The sequence below is a fragment of the Polyodon spathula genome, chromosome 9 (genome assembly GCF_017654505.1).
Source record: "Polyodon spathula isolate WHYD16114869_AA chromosome 9, ASM1765450v1, whole genome shotgun sequence".
NCBI classification, from domain to species: Eukaryota; Metazoa; Chordata; class Actinopteri; order Acipenseriformes; family Polyodontidae; genus Polyodon; species Polyodon spathula.
Window position 1 is genome coordinate 25,627,811 of NC_054542.1, and position 20,715 is coordinate 25,648,525.

General features: G+C 39.4%; 1 protein-coding gene across 1 annotated transcript in view; it reads right to left on the minus strand.

Moving 5' to 3' along the window:
• Positions 1 to 3,772: 3,772 nt before the first annotated feature.
• The window catches only part of LOC121320563 (protein FAM124A), a 29,316-nt gene continuing 12,373 nt past the window's right edge, over positions 3,773 to 20,715 (minus strand). The window contains exons 2-4 of the mRNA XM_041258992.1: positions 19,849 to 19,880; positions 12,821 to 13,560; positions 3,773 to 7,901 (exon numbers count right to left, since the gene is read on the minus strand). Coding sequence (XP_041114926.1) covers positions 7,074 to 7,901; positions 12,821 to 13,560; positions 19,849 to 19,880 — 1,600 coding nt within the window. The 3' untranslated portion in view covers positions 3,773 to 7,073. The remainder of the gene's footprint in view (positions 7,902 to 12,820; positions 13,561 to 19,848; positions 19,881 to 20,715) is intronic.

Genomic DNA, 20,715 nt, shown 5'->3' on the forward strand with positions numbered 1-20,715 from the left:
TATACATTGCCTTAATGTCTTTCCATATAAATGCATATCTACACATGGGAGGGGACATACGCAAAAACATTATCATATAATGATAGACGTATCCCCTCAACTCAACACCACATGACCTGCATGACAGTAAACACAGACCCAATGAAGTGTTCTTGCCTTTGTATACCGGTTAGTTAGTGATCAGAAGATGTGTCAGCTGCATGAAGAGCACAGCGTGTGGTTTTCACTAACTCTGCTATGCAGAATAAAAGTGTAAATATATGCATATTGACGCGGGACATTTGCTAGGAAATCGGGACTGTCCTGACCATATAGGGACTGTTGGCATGTATGCAGCAGTGTCAGCACCAGTCTTACCAGTCGATCATAGCAGCACCAGTCTGACCAATCCCAGCAGTGTCAGCACCAATCTTACCAGTTCCAGCACTGGCAGCACCAGTCTTACCAGTTGCAGCTGCAGTATCAGTATAACCAGTCTCAGCATTAACTTCAGTAGCAGTGAACCAAATGCATGTCTCTCAATGAAGGTATTATAAACCCACCTACTTATTCATATTTCTAAAGCCCATTCTTGTTGTCCTTTTAATATCACATATTTCTGACAATGTGAATAGGGTAATTTTAGGTTAGTGTGGTTTAGCTGGGAGACTATTTGTTTTAGAAAATATGGGTTATGAAATTTCAGACATCATCCAAGGTGGGTCACTGGCTAAAGAGTTAGTGACTTACATTGCTTTGCAGTTTGCATGAAGTCTCAGGCTTTATAAGATGATCATTTTCACCATTGTAACATTTACAAGATATGCAGGAGTTTATTTTTATTTATTTTAAGACAAAAATAAGATTTTCAATTATATAGGGGGGGATGAAAAAATTTCGACCATAGCTCTCTCTCTCTCTCTCTCTCTCTCTCTCTCTCTCTCTCTCTCTCTCTCTCTCTCTCTCTCTCTCTCTCTCTCTCTCTCTCTCTCTCTCTCTCTCTCTCTCTCTCCACACACACACACACACACAGCTATGGCCAAAAGTTTTGCATCCCCCTATATAGTTCATTAATTTTGTTTCATAAACTCAAATGAAACCTACTGAATAATAATTTGCACATTGAATTACATAGTGCTTTGAAGTTTTCCATATGCTTAACAAAACACACACACGCACACATATTGTGTAGCCTAGAATTGTACTAGGCCGTTCCTCCCGGTACCATGGAGGCTCAGCAGATGTTTGCTCTGCGTCTCAATGGGCTGCTGGTGGTGCCTGTCTCCTCTCCCATGGATTTTCTAGCCCTACCCCTTGTATTTAGTGTGGTTCCCACACAGCTGCAACAACTCCATCACACCTACTGGGAACATGAAGAAATCCCATAGGTCCTTCCTGTACCATGCTGTTCCAATGACAGCATCCCATGTGTGACTTACCGTATCCCAGACATCAGAACTGATTCTCCTTGTGACATACAGAGATAATGTACAGGGAGGTGGCTGTTTGTCCAAATACAGCGCAAAGTTGGAGACAGGTGTCACTTTCATTACAAACTCATTGGTCCTCAACATTTACCAAGCTAAAATAGATTTATAATGTCATTACCTCAATACAATTATAAAATGTGAAAAAATATGAATCTGTCAAAGGGCCATTTTATTTTAGTTATTTATCCTTTCTAACATCTGGTGCCCTATTTACACAGAAAAAAAAACTGTCAACTGGAATTAATCTGATCCTAATTAACTGCAAATGGTTGTGATATTTGCTTGCTGCACAGTAGCGTGCTACCAGGTACGCAAGAAGTAAAACAATCTGGATTAGCTACCAGAGCATGTGCTTTTTGAGAGGCAGCAGAAAATAGGATATACACCCAGGAGAAAGGGGAAGCTGCTGTCTGTGCTTGGAGAGTGTAGGTTAGGCTTTCAGGAGGGAAAACCTCTCTGCGACTGGAAACTGTTTATAAGTGTAATCTTGAGGAAACTTTGGAAGGAATGTATCCCTCTCAACATTTCTAATAAGCAGGAAACATTTCCAAACAGAGTGTGAGAGGACACTGAGTAAATTACTAAAAGCTGTCTCAAATTTTAGAACATTTCATTGCACATAACAGTTCTTAATTAAAATGTCTTTACCTGGACAGCTCCCAAAGGAATGGGATTTTTTTTTTTTTACAAGCAAGACAGCAACAGTAACACACCATTGTGCTCAAGTAACACATTGCACTGTATCTTTGTTTAATTGTTGCATTATATTATACACATGCACATCCCACTGCTAATAGACCATAAGCTAACCTAGCAAGATAAGGGCAACAGCAATTGATTATGGATGATGAGGCAGGGACAGGGTTAATGCAATACAATTTACTTTCATATAACATTCTTCATGTGAAGCATCCCAGGGTGCTTTACAATAAAATAAAAAGAAAGCTAAGCAATCTAGCTAAAAAATAAGTTAACTCAAACAGATCTGTTTTTAAAATTGATTTTAAAATGTGAACTGTTCCAGCATTCCTGATCTAATCTGGAACAGAGTTCCAAAGACAGGGAGTATAACTACTAAAGGCCCTCCTGATTGCAGCCGACTTCTAGGAGTAACCAGAACCCTTATCATTTGTGTGCTAGCCCCAAGTTTTAGATACATTCTTTGTGGCTGCTGACTCTGTAAAAGGACATACACTGTATACACTGTTCTTAAATACTGTAAAATGAGTGCAGCCACTTTATTAGAAATTATTACAGTAGGTGTCCTGAATGTGCTTCCTTGTTACCTAGGGTCCGGTTTTGGTCTCATTTTGAAGTTATTACTTTTTTCGGTGTCTCAGTAAATCAAGTTTAACAGAGGTTGTTTTAAAGAGTCAGGATCACAATTTATCCTACCTGTTGTTCAAGAATGCTTTTTTTTTTTCTCTGTGAACAATTTTACTTTACCGAAAGAAAATCTACAAGTAGGCTAATCAGGGAATTGCAGCCAAAATATAAACAGTCGCCATGCTTTGGGAGAGATGGCAGTTATACAAAGCTGCAAAAAAGGTAAACTTCTGAAAAAAAAGCTTTACTGCTCAAGTGAAGATGTTATTATTTAATGATGACAATAAGCACCAAACAAGGACATTTCACAATACATCCAGGATACATTATTGCAAGCCAAAACATACCTGGTTACATATGTTTTCTTTAGTCTTGCATTAAGACGGTTCTCATTTATTCTCTTGAAGTACATTTACCTTTATACAAACAAGGATTTGTTAAAACATTTTTTCCAAACTGTGATTTCACAAAATAAACAGCCAGTAATAAAATAACCCAGTCAAAAACCTGCAACAAAATTGCAGCCTGGTCCTAGGTAGATTTAGTTCATTCAAGCATATATACATAATATGAGAAAAAACAAAATGTGAGTAACAACTAAGGGTTTTAAACCTATTCCCCATGCTTGAGTATAGCAACACCTTCAGATGTCCCCAAGCAGGCACTGGGAACCCTAATACCTGTAGCACACAAATTGCACTGTAGTGTTTTAGATTCTAAGGATGAACTGCTCTCACTGATGTGCCATCTATGGTTTCTGCTAGATTAGCAAAATACATCTGGATAAATACATTTTAACATGGAACTCGTTTTGTTTGAATTCTGGCCTGGGTTAAAAGGCTAATACAGTTTCCCAGTGCAATATAAAAGATCGTCCCAGTGTGTATTTTGTATTATTATTATTATTTAAAATGTATGGTTTGGTGTTTAAAAACACATTGTTTTATTTTACAGCATGGATGGGGTTAAAATTCCCCATCCATGCTAAACTCGCATAGAATGTGACCATCTCCAGATTCTTTATTGCTAATCTGGAGACGGTCACATGTCTAAAAACAGGCAGCTTTCGCTGAACGAGGTTGGCTGTTCAGAGGGGCAACGTGAGTAAAGAGAACTGAAATAGAGAAATGACAATTGCTGCTTGTGCTGGTTATACAACCATAGTACTGCGTGTCCTGCATTTCCTGGTCTGATGTCACCCGCAACCATCCTTTCCAAACTGTGAAAGAATTTTTGGAACAAAACAGTCAAACCCCTCTGATATATCACTCCTGTTAATGTTTTTTTAATTCTCAGTGTGCTTTAGATGCAGATTGAAAATTACAAACATGTTCTATTAATGAACAGTACAGTATAGAGTTACTTTTGAGTTCCACAGCAAAACAGCAAGATTTGTTGTAACAACACAGCTTCTGTGTTAAGTTAATTATGCTCAGTCCTCTGAAGTGACATTAAAAGGGTTTGATTGTATTAGTGATGTGAGCTCTTCCACGCTGGAAAAAAAAGGAAATGCAATTAATGGTGTTACAATAGCTATCCAGAAAAAAACACTGTTGATATAAATAGACTTTTTCATATCAGAAACATAGTCAAAAGAAAATATTAAAATATATAAATATTTTGTATAAATAGCATGTTCATTTTTGTAACAAAAAAGGAGTTTTACAAAAATAAGGTTTTTGATAAAAATGACTCCACAAACTGTGGCTTGCCATACATCAATCTCTAAAAGAGAATTAACTCAATTAACTATTTTTATTTAATGTATGGGAAGTACTGTACATTCCAATAAAATAAAAAATAATTCAATATAACGTGTGTGATCAATATACTTTGAAAAAAAAAAGTAAAGACGTCCTATCAAATGACCCAGTTCTACATTAAACATTGATGTTAACATTAAACCGTTATATTAAGTACATTGAGGGAAAGAGCAGAACCTTCTATTTGAAACACGTTCATTGTCCACAAGGGGGCGCGAACGAGCCAGTAAATAAAATTAAATTCCAGATTTGGGGACGCAGCATTAGTTTTACCATCAACTTTTCTTCTTGTAAAATCCTCCAGTAATTAAAATCTCCCCTATTTTTTACCAGTTTAAATTCTATTGAAATTAGTGTTATATGTCATACAAGCCCATGGAATTCATGTACAGTACTTCTGCAGTGCCTGTAAGCAGTGAAGCACCTATTTTTTTTTTTTTTATGGAACCATGCAGTCCTGTCAACAGTAACAACAACACTGTCATAAGTTCACTTAAGAAAGTAATTATATCATGGGGGGATACATCATGGCACTAATTCATGAGGCAACAGTTTTATTGTCTTTCTGATAAATTATGTATCCTAAAGCACGGCTTTATGTAAAAATGTAACTGATACAACAATTTTATTGCTCAGCAGCACAATTGCTACAAATGCAACAAATATACAAAGCACACCAACAGAAAGGGAGTATGATGTATTAGACACCAGAGGAAATAAGAAAGCATGCACATTTGGTTTTGAAGATCAGCTGCTTTACATTCCCTAAAAGCTCCAAAGTGTGTATGTTAAACAGTGTGCAACACTGTATCTGTAAGATTTAGAGGTGTGCATCCTGCCCCCAAACACTGAAGACAGGGCTTTAACTTACAAAAAACTAAAACCCCACAACAGAAATGATCCCATATTTAAACCCAAACTTCTTGCCTCTCTGTAGTCAGTGTTGTCTTCCTCCAGCCTCCTCATCCACTAGCTCTCGCTCAGCTAAATTCAGAAGAATTTTTTTCTTTACTCAAAAGTACCCTATCTATAGAACTTTGCATGAAAGCATAACAACGTGCACTGTAGCCCAAACTGCTACTCCACTGCACTGCTTATTTATTTATTTATTTACGGACCAATTAGCCATCTTCTTTACAAGCTTTCCAACTGTCCTTTCTGAGTTTCCTGCTGTGACTCTCCTACACTCATCACACTGACCATTTTGACTTGTTTTTGCAAGTGAAATACATCTGCGGATTCCTGCAGGTAATGTGAGCCACATCCTCTTTATTTCTGTCTGCAGTGAGTAGAAAGAATACTTTACTTTTGTATAGAGATTTTCCATTTACTAACTCTCAGTATCACAGCTGTAACCAGGGCAGATATTATAGCTGCACACACTATATGTGTGCACACACAGCTGCACCCTGGTGGTTTTATTTCTGAAACCACGTCACTTCAGAAATTCAAAACTGGTTTAAAAGAAACATTGTTGCTGTAATAGTCATTATAAGGTATGTGCCCACTGGAACCTGTTAGCAGCAACTGCACTTATGATTTCGCTGAGAGTGTACATCTCACACTCTGAATATCCATGACAAAGCATTCTAAATGTTTAAACTGCAACAGGTTTTATAAAAACAGATTAAGTATGTTAATATCAGGCTTTTGTCTGTTTTTTTTAGTTAGATTTAGACTTTGTAAGTTGTCAGTGGCTACTTCTATTCAAGTTGAGAGTGTATTTTATTATTACAGTATTTAATTGGCAGACACCTTTATCTTACAGTCTTTGTATGACAGACCCTGGCAAAGCAAAGAGTGAGTGAGAAATACACTCTCAACTTGATTAGAGAAAGCCACCAAACATTTACAAACATACAGTTAAGCAGTTAAGGAATTAAATATAAATTGTAGGTGATATAAAATATTCCTTTAGTTTGCAGTAAGTATGCCCTGGCAGCACAGAATGTATTTATTTTTAGTGCTGTACAGACCAAATAATCAGACTGTGATTAAACCCTAGCACATTTTACAGTTTGTCTTTGTCTCCTGACTAAGGAGAGACGGTCACAGAGCTGCGGTTTGATCCCAAGGTCTCCTGCCTTTTGATCCTCTGCCCTAATCACTGGTCCCCAGGTCTCAGAAAGTGAGCCTTACACACCAAAGGCATAAAAAGGAAAGGGCACGTTGCTCCAATTTTTGAAAGACGTTAAATGTAACCTGTGTTGGGGGTGCTTATGAAAAAATAATCTGCAAAACAGGGCAACAGTTTTTGAATATCTGTACAAATCAGTATTTAAGAATATGAAAACTAGAATGCCGTGACAATCTATACAACATTCTATTACTCCAGTAATATCATTTTGCAATCGTGTTTGTACAATATAATTATACAATACAGTTTTTAAACATTATTCATGTTTAATAGGGGTAGCTCCCAAAGAAAACACATCCTGCCAATGGTGGGAACAGGACACCAAAGTGGAGCCTGAGCTTTTTAAAACAACCCATTCATTAGTGACAGGTCAGCATTCTAGATGTAGAATTCCTGCTCAGGATCCTCCTCTGGCAGATCGTGACTTCCAGCTTGTTGTCGGAGACTGATGCTCTCGGTTTCTGTGCTGTGTCCGCTGTCTCCAGAATGCCTGAGGGCTGAGGGAGTCAGTCTGTGCAAGGGGTCGAATGCGCTTTGAGGCCGCTGCGGTTTGAGAGACGAGAGGCAAGAGGAGCCGCAGAAGGAGATATCCGAGAGGGAAGGGAGAGAGTCGCAGGGAAGGCCGGAGTAGGAAGGGAGAGGGCTGTTATGCATTGAAAGGGGTCGCGTCCGAAGGGGTACGGCTCTCGGGGGGTGTCTGTAGACCTTGTCGGGAGAAGAAGACTGGAAATTAGCAGCCAGTCTGGTGTAGGCAGAGACCACAGACATGTCAGAACTGGTGAGCTTCAGCCCAGTGTCCACGTCTGTCTCCTCAGCATCCTCCAGGGCATCAATTTTGAAGCGGAAGGCTGCAGTCCTGTCAGAGAAGCTGCTGGAGAGCAGCGAGGGAGCTTGGGATGGGCAGTGCCTGACAGCCGGCAGGCAGTAAAGGGAGCAGCTCCTCTGCACCGTCCAGGAGGTCTCGGAAGAGCTGCTGCTCCTCCGGCTGCTGTTGTCTCCCAGACAAGAGCTGGACAAGTCCTGCTGGGAGAGCCGGTGGTGCTGTTTGGAGCGGGAGGGTGGCTGCAGCTTTTGATAGCGTTTGTTTCGGTAGAAGGCAGGCCCCCGGCCATGGTGAGTGTTTGTGGCAGGTGCCGGGCAGGATGGCTGGGGGTCAAGCTGAGAAAGAGTGGGCCACCGATGGGAGACTCTGGTTGAGCTTCGGACCTGCAGCAACAGCAAATGAGAAGTTTGGGGTTATTTCATCAGTACTGTAAATTAACTGCACTATTTCAATAAATCCCCCCCCCCCGCAACCACAGCAGCCGATCTTACTTTCGTAAGAAAGCCCCCCCTCGCAAGACTGTTAAAAATACAGTTGAATAAGTCATATCAAATAATCAAAATCTCCACAGAGGACTCCCTAAATTAGGCAACGCTCACGCTGCACAGTAAGAAGCTGTTACTGGTACAGTATTTTCAAAAAGGGAAACCTATACCGCACAGCTCATCTGTTACTGATGTTTCCAAGGATGTTTTTTGTTTCGTTTCCTAAGTACAATGTTTAAATGTATTAAACATATTGGGAGTGTTTGTAAAAATCAGAAAAGCAACTTCAACACGTATTTGTGTACAAGACTGTATGTGTACAACATGCAAATGCATATGGAAAAGACTGTGAATAAATTCTAATGTTTAACACATGGCTCACTAAATACAATACAGTCTAGAGTAATCTGCAATACAGCACATGTACGAATTTCAGAATAACAAAAAAAAATTATTAAATGTACCTTTATAAAGGCTGGCTGTGATAAAGAGGTGGTAAAGTGTGGTAAAATCATAGCACAGTGTAGTAAAGCATAACAAAAGTATAGTTAATGCAAGGTCCAGCACAATCTAGCAGGGTAAATCAGAACTATGGTAAATAATGAAATGAATATCATTACATTTAATATAATCTATCAAAAAGATGAAAAAGTTAAAACTTTGTGAATAAAACTTTATTTTTGAAGGAACGAGTGAGAAACATAACAGTGGTGAATCCAAGTGCACCAAGGTATAATGATGCCACCAGAGGGCAGCCTAAGACTGCAGTGACCACTTCAAAGTACAATGTTCAATTTTAAAATATAATGTATTGCTGTCTTCTGTGTTCTCTACTTTATCACAAAGCAGTCTGGTATGTTAACACTCATAAACGTAGCTGTGCCTCCTAGTAATAATGCATTTACAAAATGCTATTCTCTTAAGTTATGAAGCAATGACATCATAAAAAATGGGCTGGCTTTTTTGGCTGAATGACCTTTCCTTGTGCCTGTATTCCTTATTTTCTTAAAAGCATGCTGGGGGATGTAATCTAACTTTAGTTTTTCTCTTAACAAAATCTCATTACACACCGATGTGCACTGAATGGGCCATTTTAATGAAACACACATTTTTCACATAACTAGCCCTCTTCTCAGGCTGTTGTGCCAGACACTTTTCAGCACAATGACCTGCAGTTTAAGAGGTTTGTTCTGCCTCAGTGGGTAGGGCAGTCCTAAAACTGGGGTCGGCCCCGTGATCAATAAGGGTTGCTGCCCTGTGTCCCACACCCAGCAGGACAGGGCTGCCTGTTTATTAATCATGACAATGTTTCAGTACAGGGTGTGTGAAACCAACCAATCAGCCACAGCTGACAAATAGGGAAGCACCATCATAAGCATGCATGTTAATAAAGCCAGCCTGACTATCTGCAGACTGTGACATGTGTCTTGGGTCCTAATGAAATGTCCTATTACCATTAAAGGCAATCATCACATTTTTATATGGAGGAAGAATAGTTCCTTATGAAAGTAAAAGTACAAATGGTAAAGTTTAGGAATACTGAAGAATTACTTTGCAAAATTGGGTTCAATTTTTATTAGGGAGAGTCCATGTCTGTCTGACTGATTAAATTTAAGTTTATTTGTCTAAAATAAATACAACATTAAATACAAAGGTAGAAATAAATGATTATGGTAATTTATATTCCCACTGACATCTATGTACTCCTTATTAGTTTTGTAACACTATTTGTTTGTCCTTTTTGAAACTTTTGCGCTGAAAGTACATATTTTTTATACATTTGTTTTTATTTTAGCATATTTCAAAATCAGATATGGAAATCATAATCCCAAGAAATTTGTAACCCCTTAATACCAAAGACAGGTATACTGAGTATTCCAGTTACAGAAAGGTACCTTTACTTTCAAAAACACACGCATGCTGCCAGATTCATTTGTTGAAGCAGTGGATGCTTACCTGTACTTTGCTAATGGTTGTCTGTGTGTGAAACATTAGCCTGGATTCCTCCTGGTTACCTAATTTCCACTTTGCTAGGCCCTGTCTGACATCTCTCATTGTGCCAGAAACAATGCTCTTGCTGTGCTGCAAACTGCTTTCTCCTGACTAACAAAGAATCTGTGTGCTGAATGGTGATTTATTCATGCAACATTAAGCAATGTGAGCGAGGAACCTCATTTAACAACTCATCATGAAAAACAAACCAGTAAAAATAAATATGAAAATAATTTTTATGCTCAAAAGAGCCAGAAAAATAGTTCAGTAATATATCATCCCAAGTGTAAGAAATAAAATACAAATAAAATGGTGTCCCAAAGCCCCATTTAACCCTTCAGCAATGCCATAGTCCAGTACATGAAAAACTATACTGGGTATAATTTCCATTTACGCGCAGATCTCTCTTTGTATGAGTGCTTGTATTACTTAAATGTACCTGTGAAATAACTAAACTAAACACAGAGCAAAATCGTAAAGATCTTCATATTAGTGATCATTTAATGCAAGTTACTAGTCACAGCATACTGGGACATATTTTCAAAGTGCTTACTGTAGACTTTATTTATTTATTTATTTATTTAAAATTTAGAAATTGCCAATTATTATATTATTTGCTCCCAATTTGGCATATACAATTATTTTTAGGCTCAGCTCACCGCTACCTCCCCTGCGCTGACTGAATGCTTTTTTTCACACTGCAGACTCACCATGCAGCCACCTCAGAGCTACAGCGTTGGAGGACAACGCAGCTCTCAGGCAAGCCCGCAGGCACCTGGCCAGCGTACAGGGGTCACTGGTGGGCAGTGAGCTGAGGACACCCTGGCTGACCCAAGCCCCCCTCGGGCAGTGCTTGGCCAATTGTGTGTGGCCCCATGGGAGCTCCTGTCTATGGTTGGCAATAGAAGAGCCTGGACTCGAACCGACGACCTCCAGGCTATAGGACACATCCTGCACTCCACTTGGAGTGCCTTTCCCAGATGCACCACTTGGGAGCCCTAACTTTTATTTATTTATTGAAAGATAAAAACTCAACAGTAATGTACAAAACTGAGAAACAAGCTGAGATTGCTTAAGAGTCCTTCAAATACATTAGACTTAGGTGTTGGTTATGTAAAGTTAATTGGTGTTTTTCTCCTTCCAAAAAATAGGGAGTTAATTAAACACTGGAGTAACTATTTGAAAATATAGCCCACTAGCATTAAATATAATTGTGATTTCCTAGTGGTATTGTAAATGTCCATGAAGCAGTTGACAAATGTAGATTTATAAGCAGCAGGTCTGCAATTACAAAGAGAGAAAGGTCCTTGCTGGTAACTAATGCCACTTAAAGGCCAAACAACTATTGACAGTGTAAACCATACAGCAGTACAGGCGATCCTCGACTTATGACGCTTCGGCTTACGACGCACGGCACTTACGACTCTTTTGTATTATTACCCTGCTTCGACTTTACGATATCGATACGGCATTTACAACACGGCGAGACCTGAGCCATGCATCACGTGCGCAGCTCGGTGTTCGAACTGCAATACATGTGGTCATCCTGAGTTAGTCTAGCGTTTTTTTTTTTTTTTTTTTTTTGCTGTTAACAATGTCTGGTAAGTGCAATCGACTCAAAATGAAACCTCAGCTGTGAACATGACGCATGGTGAGGGGCAATCGTATTTCCTGCTAGGAGTACCACATACACACACTGAATACGTCACTGGAAAGCCCCAAGTCTGTACTTTCAAACGAAGCTGGGTAGGTGTCTGAGTAATATGTGCGTAACCACCGGACTGAGTGTAAAGAGTTAAATAAATATTTGCATGAGTACAGTATAACGGGTCATTTTTGTAAAACTGTATTATCTGGCTGAAGAGTCAGGAACGTAACCCCAATTTATAACATTGTTCCTATGGGAAAATGTGCCTCGACTTACAGCGCTTCGACTTACAACGCGACTTTCAAGAACCAATTGTGTTGTAAGTGCAAGGACTGCTTGTATTGATTTCCAAATGCAGGCACTGGTACAATCCACCAATTTTAGTTACAATATGATTATTTCTTATACTTCATTTAATAAGTGCAGTGAAATTTAGTCACACTGAAAGTGACTTACTGCACAGAGCTATGAAGAAACATTTAAATTGAGACTTTTTTTTGTAGCCCTCCATGACAGGAAACTAAGGCAGAGAGAGAAAAGCTAATTTCCAGGTATTGTGTGCAGAGAAAAAGCAGCCACCAGCATTGGTCTCTGTGGGGAGAGATAAGTTTCACTTTCACAATGCCTTGTTTTTACAACAGGACCGCTAATGCAAGGCTAGCTTCTAGCAAAATGCCCATACATATCCATTAACCTAACTGTTTCTAGTAAACTGATGGTGCTTTTAAAGTATACCTGGATATCATGACAAACATATGCAATACCCAGGTAAACCAGATGCAGTATACAGGGGGTGAGATTTTGAAGGCTGATCTCTTGCTGGGAATACTGGAAGAGCACTAAAAGTGACAAAAACAGGCACGTCAGCATTTGAAGGGGTTGACTATAACTGATAAGATGTAATTGATTTTGTGTGTGGGGGTGCTGCAAAGTACAATAGCATGCTGTGGTTATTTACTGTGTGCAGTGATTCTAATTGTTCTTCCCTTGGTAAGTCAAAGGCAACCATGGTAAAGAAGTATCATTTAGACAATGCTTTGCCATTTGTTAATCATGATATAGCACAGAAAATGCAAAACATAAGCTTGTGAAAAAGCATGACAAACTGTACATTTATTGAGCAAATTTGGCATAACTTTTGTGAGGGTTACCACAGAATATCAGAAGATGGTTATACCTGTAAAAGAATCTTGTTTCCATCATAGTCTTCCGTCTGCCAGCGGACATCGCTAATGGGGGTGCAGGGATTGGGGAGCAGGGGGACCAGCTGGCCGATCTCTGTGACGCGGAACTCGATGATTGCAGACTCGGTGGGGGTGGGGTACTGGTCCTTGGGGAGCCTCTTCAGGGAGAGCTGGATCTCCATGTCCATGTTAGAGTAGACAATGAAGAAGCAGAAATCCCCCTTTTTCTGGGACACCTCCCTCTTGAGGATCAGCTGGTACATCTTCATCATGTCCACAAAGTTCTCGTGGCTGCAGTAGATGGTGAAGCGCACAATCTCCTTGCCATAGTGCACCTGACGGATGGCCCAGAGTGGGGTGCTACCAGACAGGGTGAAGAAGTCCTGGTTGCAGGGCATGTAGGGCAAAATGCGGCCGTTCACTCTCTCCGTGTGGTGGTACTGCCATGGTGGGAGTCGTAGGGACTGGTGGAGACGCTGGAACTGCTCCTCTCCGTAGTCCTCCTGCAGGAACAAGATGATGGCCAGCGAGGGCTGGATCACAATTCCAGTCCTGCACCTCTCTGGCTTCTTCCAGCAGCCTCGCTCAGAGACGCGGAAGAGTTGCAGGTCTGGGCGGATCCAGGCCAGCACATTATCCATGGCTTTTTGGAGGGTCCTGCTGTTTCCTGGGTCGGTGATTATATGTACGCTAACCAGAAATGGGTCCTGCACGTCGCCCATGGACAATTCACCTGGGAAAAAAATTAACCAGATGTTAATCTAAGTTTAAATACATGTATGCATCATTTTTAAATTGTTGATGAGCTCTTGATATTCATTTCAGTAGGCACTTTGTCAATGAATGTCAGAAGCCCACAAAAAGATTATAAACTGTGTACTAGTATTGCTGTATATTGTATACAATGCAAGCAAACCTAACACTCTAGTTGATGGCACATTCCTGTATAGCTTTTTTTTTTTGCAACACTGTGTCAAGGCAAGATACAGCTACTGTAAGTTCAGGAAGGGGGACATGGATGAGCTATGGCTTTGCAGGTTCTCACAAGTGCACATGCCAAACAACTGTCTCTGCCAAAAAGTGCATGCTTGGAACTCCAAGACTGGTGCTTTGAATTGGCTTGTGGACAGTGAGTGCACTGCCTCTTCTGTTTTTATATACTTTGCATTGTGGTATAGGGATTGAAAACAGAAGACTAGTCTTGGCTCCTGGTGGCACGTGTGAACGGATTGTAATATGACTATTGTGAAAGACAGTTCTAAAATCCAGACCAGCTGCTTATTACAGATTGAAAGCTCTGAGTATTTGGCTTTATTAAAATTAATTGCAAGTGTCTGGCCATATGTGAAATGAAACAGTGGCGTTTGGGCATTCAGAGAGAAAGTCAACGGTTTGGTCTGGTACTATTTCTTGTTCAAGTGCGTCCTCAATGGCTTTACTCCTGCTTTGGCTCACAAACGTGCCTGGGTGATTAGTATTACTCTGACTTTCAAGTGACAGTCCCTGTGCTGCTCCTAAACCTACATTGTGATAGGAGGAGGCTTGCTGGATGGTGAATACACTATGTAACACAATTTTTGTTCCTGGGTAGTAAGTGCTATTTCCTAATCGCTTATGCCTCAAAAGTATAGAAAATGGCTATTATTCCCCATTGCTATTATACTGTAAAATTTACAGTATAATCGTGAGTCTCGAAAAACTACTCACTTCTAAATCTTTTGTAGTCACTGTTGTATTACTTTAGTATAAATACATGTTAATTTGGATTCATATGCTGTTTTTTTCTGACTTTATGTGAACGAAAAGACACAAAAGCGCCCGTTTTCTCATTGGAAATAGTGATATTTTGAAATTTACCTGTCCTGATCACAAAAGCAAAGTTTGTGGGGAATAATAGCCATTTTCTATACTTTTGAGGCATAAGCAATTAGGAAATAACACTTACTACCCAGGAACAAAAATAAATAAATAAATTGTTACACAGTGATATTAAGTCCTTCTCTACAGACCAGTCTGACTTGAAAAGTGCATCAAGGTAAATGCAGCAGTAGAACTGATAATAAATGTGATATATGATTTATTAGGGACACCCCATTCAACAACAGTGACAATTAAATTATGTCCTTCATTTTATTTTAAACTCAAACTTTTTACAAGAGTCACATGTTGGTGGATATCAGAAAAAATGGGGCCTGAGCAAAGGTATGTAATTTAGCAAGCAGTGTTTAACATATAGCTGCGGAGCCATTAAATCCAGATTTCTAGGCCATTCCAAACAGTGTTTTATATTAAAAATGTTTGTCACACGATGAAGTGTATATCTACTACATATGGGATGCGATTGATTCTCAACTCAGCCAACAAGAGAAATCTTTCAACTATCCAGGGTAAAAAGCAGCGCAACATGTTTATTTCTCAAATGGCTGTGACTGCCCTCTCACCAATCCACCCACACACTCAATAGGGTGAGCATTCCTTTATTAGTCCAGTGGTTTTACAGAACATTGCTGTTGCCGTTGTCCCTGACAATGAGTACATTATATCACCTCCAAATGAAAGCACACTATAAACAATGAATCCAGAATCCCTGGTCAGACATGTTAGTCAGATAAAACAAAGACGAATGAGGCAGGCTTGTCTACTCAAAAGCCCTGGAGCCTGGACAGCTTGTGCAGTAGGATTCTATAGTTGTCCCTGAGTGTGCCACAATGACTCCAAAGTGAGAAAATCTGCCTCTAAAGGCCACCAGAGCACAGCACAACACCCTCATTAGGATCTGAAGTTACGTACACAGCGGAGAAAATCTTCTTTTGTTGCTCTTCAGGGGGCAACAGTGCAATTAACAGGCCCTGAACCAAGCCTGACAACCCTCCTAATCTTTGTACACTGCTGCCTGAACCTAACCTCCTTCCCTCTCTCTCGTGTACTGCACTGCAGACTTAACATGAAGCGAGATGTCAGGTAGAACAAATGTTCAAAGTTTGTACCCAACATACAGGCAATATATTATGCACAGTTTCTAGATGTTTATAGTGTATGCAGTGCTTCTATTGAGTTAAGCCCACACGGCTCAGAGACACACCCCGCGTGATTCCAGGCTGAACACATCCTCCTCACTATTTCACTTCACACCAGGGTGACAAGAGTTTCCCCCTTTGAGATGACAGTAACATACAGCTGCTTAACAGCAGTCAGTCATCAAAGTTACAGGCGTGATGTGATTAAAAAAAAAAAAAGAAACCTGTTGATAAGTATGAAACAGACAGGGTAAATAATTAAACAAAACCACTGATTTAAAAAATGTGCTTCGAATCTGAAAAAGGTAGGACTGGATAAGAATCGTACAGGGAGGATTACTAGCGCAAATGCTGTCAGCAAAGTATGAGCAAGCTGTTAATCTGTATCAGATGTCTGATCCTGTCTTTGAAACAGCTACTGGTTGTATGATGTAAGAGTAGGTAAGTTCAGTAACACAAACACTGAAGGCTCACATTTTATATACAAAAATTCTATAAGAGGCATTTTTATTGGAGTCTGTAATAGGTTGGACTCGAGAACCCAATTCAATTACATTAAAAGTTTAGAAAATTATAGATGTATTACTATATTTAAAATGGTAAACCGTTGGCTGATTCTGGCTCTGTATTGGTATTTTTAATTAATCAGGTTTTGTTAAAATAAGCAGTTTGTAAGCAGGTTTTTAGTGATCCCTAGTGTACATGTACCTATTTATATAGCTATGAAGGTCTTGTATAGTGAGTGGCTAAGACCCCTTTACTAAATGGAGCAAAAATACTAGAATAATAACTTTCTGAAATATCAAAAGAATGAAAATACATTTTTAATGGGACAGCAAAAAAAAAAAAAAAAAAAAAAAAAAAACACAGAAACGAATTTTGACAGGTGTGTTACAGATTGCACCAGTCTTTCTGAAAGACTACCCCGACTCCTCTCTTTAACAATGCTGCTGACAGACTATGCGCTGACATCAAATTCAGAGACAGGCATTGCCCAGATTGCCAGACAGACTGATATTGTTACACAAACTGAACCACCGACATAGAACTCATATTCTTCTCTGGACGGACTTTATTAAAAACATTTAAAAAAAACATCTGATAAATCTGATACAGTGAGATGGTCTGTAGAACCTTTTGTATAAGTAAGATTTTTTGTGAATACTGTAAGTTAGCGTTCTACCAAGACCAAAACCTCCTGTATGTACCGTATGCATGTATACCACTGATGCTGCTCAACAGAAAATATAATACAAGTTTTTGCTGCTGAGGCATTGTTTATAAGGGATGACCACTTATGCACATGTTTTTAATACATTACACATTTCATTACTTAAATTAAACAGACACATCTGTTAGTTATAACTGGCAAGTGCCCCTTAAATCATTTAATTAGTACAGTAGCGTGTGCAGATCCTACGAAATGCAGACTGAATTCAATGCACATGTTTATAAGGCCATTTTTACACAGTAACTCATTTTTGCACCTGTAGTTTCAGAAACAGTTTGTAATTGACTCCCTCTTATGGCATTAAGATATTAAGATGAAACAGCCCCGGGAAGCAGTTTTTCTAAGTGTAGTGTTTTTCAGTGGCTCTCTTTAAAAAAAGGCTGGCATGGTAAATATAACATCTTCTTTTCACAAGTTATTGACAAGGAGGGCAAAGATTGAAATCCTGTTGTAGGGATAACTTGGATGTTAGTGGGTGTATTCTTTCAGTAAGTTCCTTAGGAAAATGTCTAATATACTGGACGAATACCCCGAAAAAGGGTCTTATCATCCATAGAATAATAAGACCTCTCTTAAAACGGTTATGTTTTTTTTTTTTTTTTTTTTTTTGGAGAAATTCAGTGTTTTACTCCCAGTTCAAGCGAAGACAGGACCGGCTTGTCTGGGAAAGCCCCATGTGTGTTCTCCTTCCTACCAGATAAACAATGTAGCGGCTATGAATTGTGTTGTGCAGACAGGATGGATGTACCAGTCAATACCTCTGACTGTCAGCACATTTCCAGGGTGCCTGTTATGAAAACACACTTTTGCCCATTTGAAAAAAGGCAGGGACCACAGACGCTCCAGATATGTGTCTGTGTTTATTTGGATCAACCTTCTTTCTCCAAATAAGCACAACCACACAGACACTGATAAGAATGACAGCTGAGTTACCGCAGGGGCAAAGGTCAACAACTCTGGGTGACAGAACTATACTGCTATGCTAAACAAGCAGAGGTCCTTCTCTACATAAAGAGGCAGCTGTCTGGTTCAAGGGCAAGGCAGGCAAATAAATAAAGAAACGTGTAAGTGTAGATATTTCTCAGGGTACTTGAAGTGGCGCTATTTATGCATGTATTATGGCAAATATACACTATGAGGATTGTCGTTTTCTTTCAAAGCAGGTTTCTCAGATGATCTTTTAAAAAACAGTTACTGTTAGTACACACAGGTAATACAATAATCTGGGGTTTTATTGCAGACATGTATGAAGTTTTTAAGACTTGTGTATATTATGAACAAATTAATAACAAATGCAAGTGGTTTGCACTAACTACAAAATGAGGGGTTGGTCTTAACAAATGGAAAATTATGAAAAGGATGCTTTTTGTCCCTTCTAAAAGCTTCCCATAGTAAAAGTATAGCAAAGTGTACTAAAGAACAGTGAAAGCATGGTAAAGTACAGGTAAGCGTTGTAAAGAATAGCAAGGCATGGTAAAGCATATTAAGACACAAGGTAAATCATGGGACAGTAAATGTCTAGTGTAACCATGAGAAAAGCATGATAAAACTGCAGAAATACTGTGGTAAACTTTTATACGGGGCGCTCATACTGGTGTCTTCTGAAAATGTAAACTAGGATCCGTGGATAAGGTTTTTGTTTTTCTATTTTCTGTGAGGCAGATTTAAAATGATTAAATATTTGCCTACATAGTCTTACAGGCAGCTTCCTAAGGATTGCTGTCAGTGATCTACCTTCAAACACAAATTCCTTTCATGGTCCCTACCATTAAAAACATTCACTGGCAAGGAAAATGACAGAGCTAAATATGTAAAGACAGTCTACATGCCTAAGTGGCCCCAGCTGCAGTATATATTATAAATAATCACATACCTCCTTTGCATCTGTGGGCAGCATCAAATTATGTGCAAATGCACCACGCTGCCCACTACCTAGTCACTATTGTTCAAGCACTGAATAAACAGACCATTATAACCTTCCTTTCACATAATCTGCCTTACCCGTAGAGGATATTTGTACGTAACAGTTAGCACAGTGAGTATAAAGCATACAGCATGCATGACTGATCTTCCTTAAGTTACATCAATTGTGTAACACACACCTCTTGTACAGTACCTACCAAAATGACCACAGGATACTACACAGAACATTACCTGTGTATACTGTGGATATTGTACATAATTCTCTACCTGTGTTTGATATCCATCACAAATGGATAAACAAATCTCTAAACGAGTGTAAATCGGTATAACGTACAGACGGGCACTTCAACCAATTCTCTCCAGCAGGAAAAGAAAAGACACTACTGTTCACCAGTTAGTTAGGCTAATTCTGTTTCGTAGAGCAGAGATTAATGGTCTAATATTGGAAATAATCTCTACATTGTGATCTACTTGGGAGCCTGCTGCAGCAAGGTCACTGAGCACATGTGTGCTGCGCAGTGTGGGTTATATAGTAGTTAAACTGCGGAGGGAAATGTTAGTGGCAAACCCATCCGCTGTGTTTCTAAATCTAGCTTTGCATAGTTCTAATTCATTTTTGGGAAGGTATCTGTAGCGTACAAATACACTGAAAAGGCATGTGCTGTAACTTGAGAAAAAGAATGGAAGTTGGACCCTTTCAACTTTTTTTAATAAAAGTTCAAGAAACGATGTGTGGAATTCTAGTAATTTTGTTAAATCACCAGTAACTGAATGACAGGATGTTACAGAGAGAGGGAAAGGGTTAGAGTGAGATGTGAAATTCAAATGCTGTATACAAGACTATACTTACTACAAGTGGAAGACATGGGGCTGAAGTCAGACCTGCAATGAAAAATGACACAAGATTAAAAATGAAATCAGTAAGGCTATAAATCTATAATACCAAGATGTTTAAATATTGTGTGTAAACGAGTTCAATAAAAAAGCACACACAGATCACATGTATACACCACCATACAAAGAACACATCTTGGATGACTAACCTTGGTATTGCACCAGCTTCTAGATAAAAGTTTTGAGAATAGATTTAAGCAAGTGAAAATCTGTATCAAATCCAGGCCTGTGCTTTTGCCAATCCTCATTAGCATGCAAAAAACCAAATATGTTCCAAAGTAATAGATCACCAGTGAGGGAATACCTTCAGATAACGAGCCTGGCACCGCTCCTTATCCAGTGATTATCACTTCTAGCCCAGTTCTCCTTGGTGTCGCTGTAGATCAGCACCACAGTCCCGTCCAAGTGGGTGGGAACTGGGGTCAAACTGGGTTCCATCATGGATGAGCTTCAAAACACTTTATATCTCCATACTGGAACCAAATTTATTCCAGTTACACGCTCTCGCTAAACCTATCTGCCAGCATTCTGTAAACCCAGTTGTTGCTTATTGTATGCTCACTTGTGTTTTTCCATGTAACAGAGGGGCACTGCTCGAAGCCGTCTGACTGTAAAGGACATTAAGCTCTGGATGAGCTACAGCCTTCTTCAATTCTAAGTAAATAAGACTTGACTAGGGCTTGTCGCCAACTGGCATAGCTCCAGTTGACTTCAATGGATCTTTCTGAATGAAGGCTACATCTCCTGTCGGGAGCCTTGGTGTCTAGTAAAATGCTTTGAGGTTCACAACTGAGGAGGTCTACTACTACGACTACTATTACTA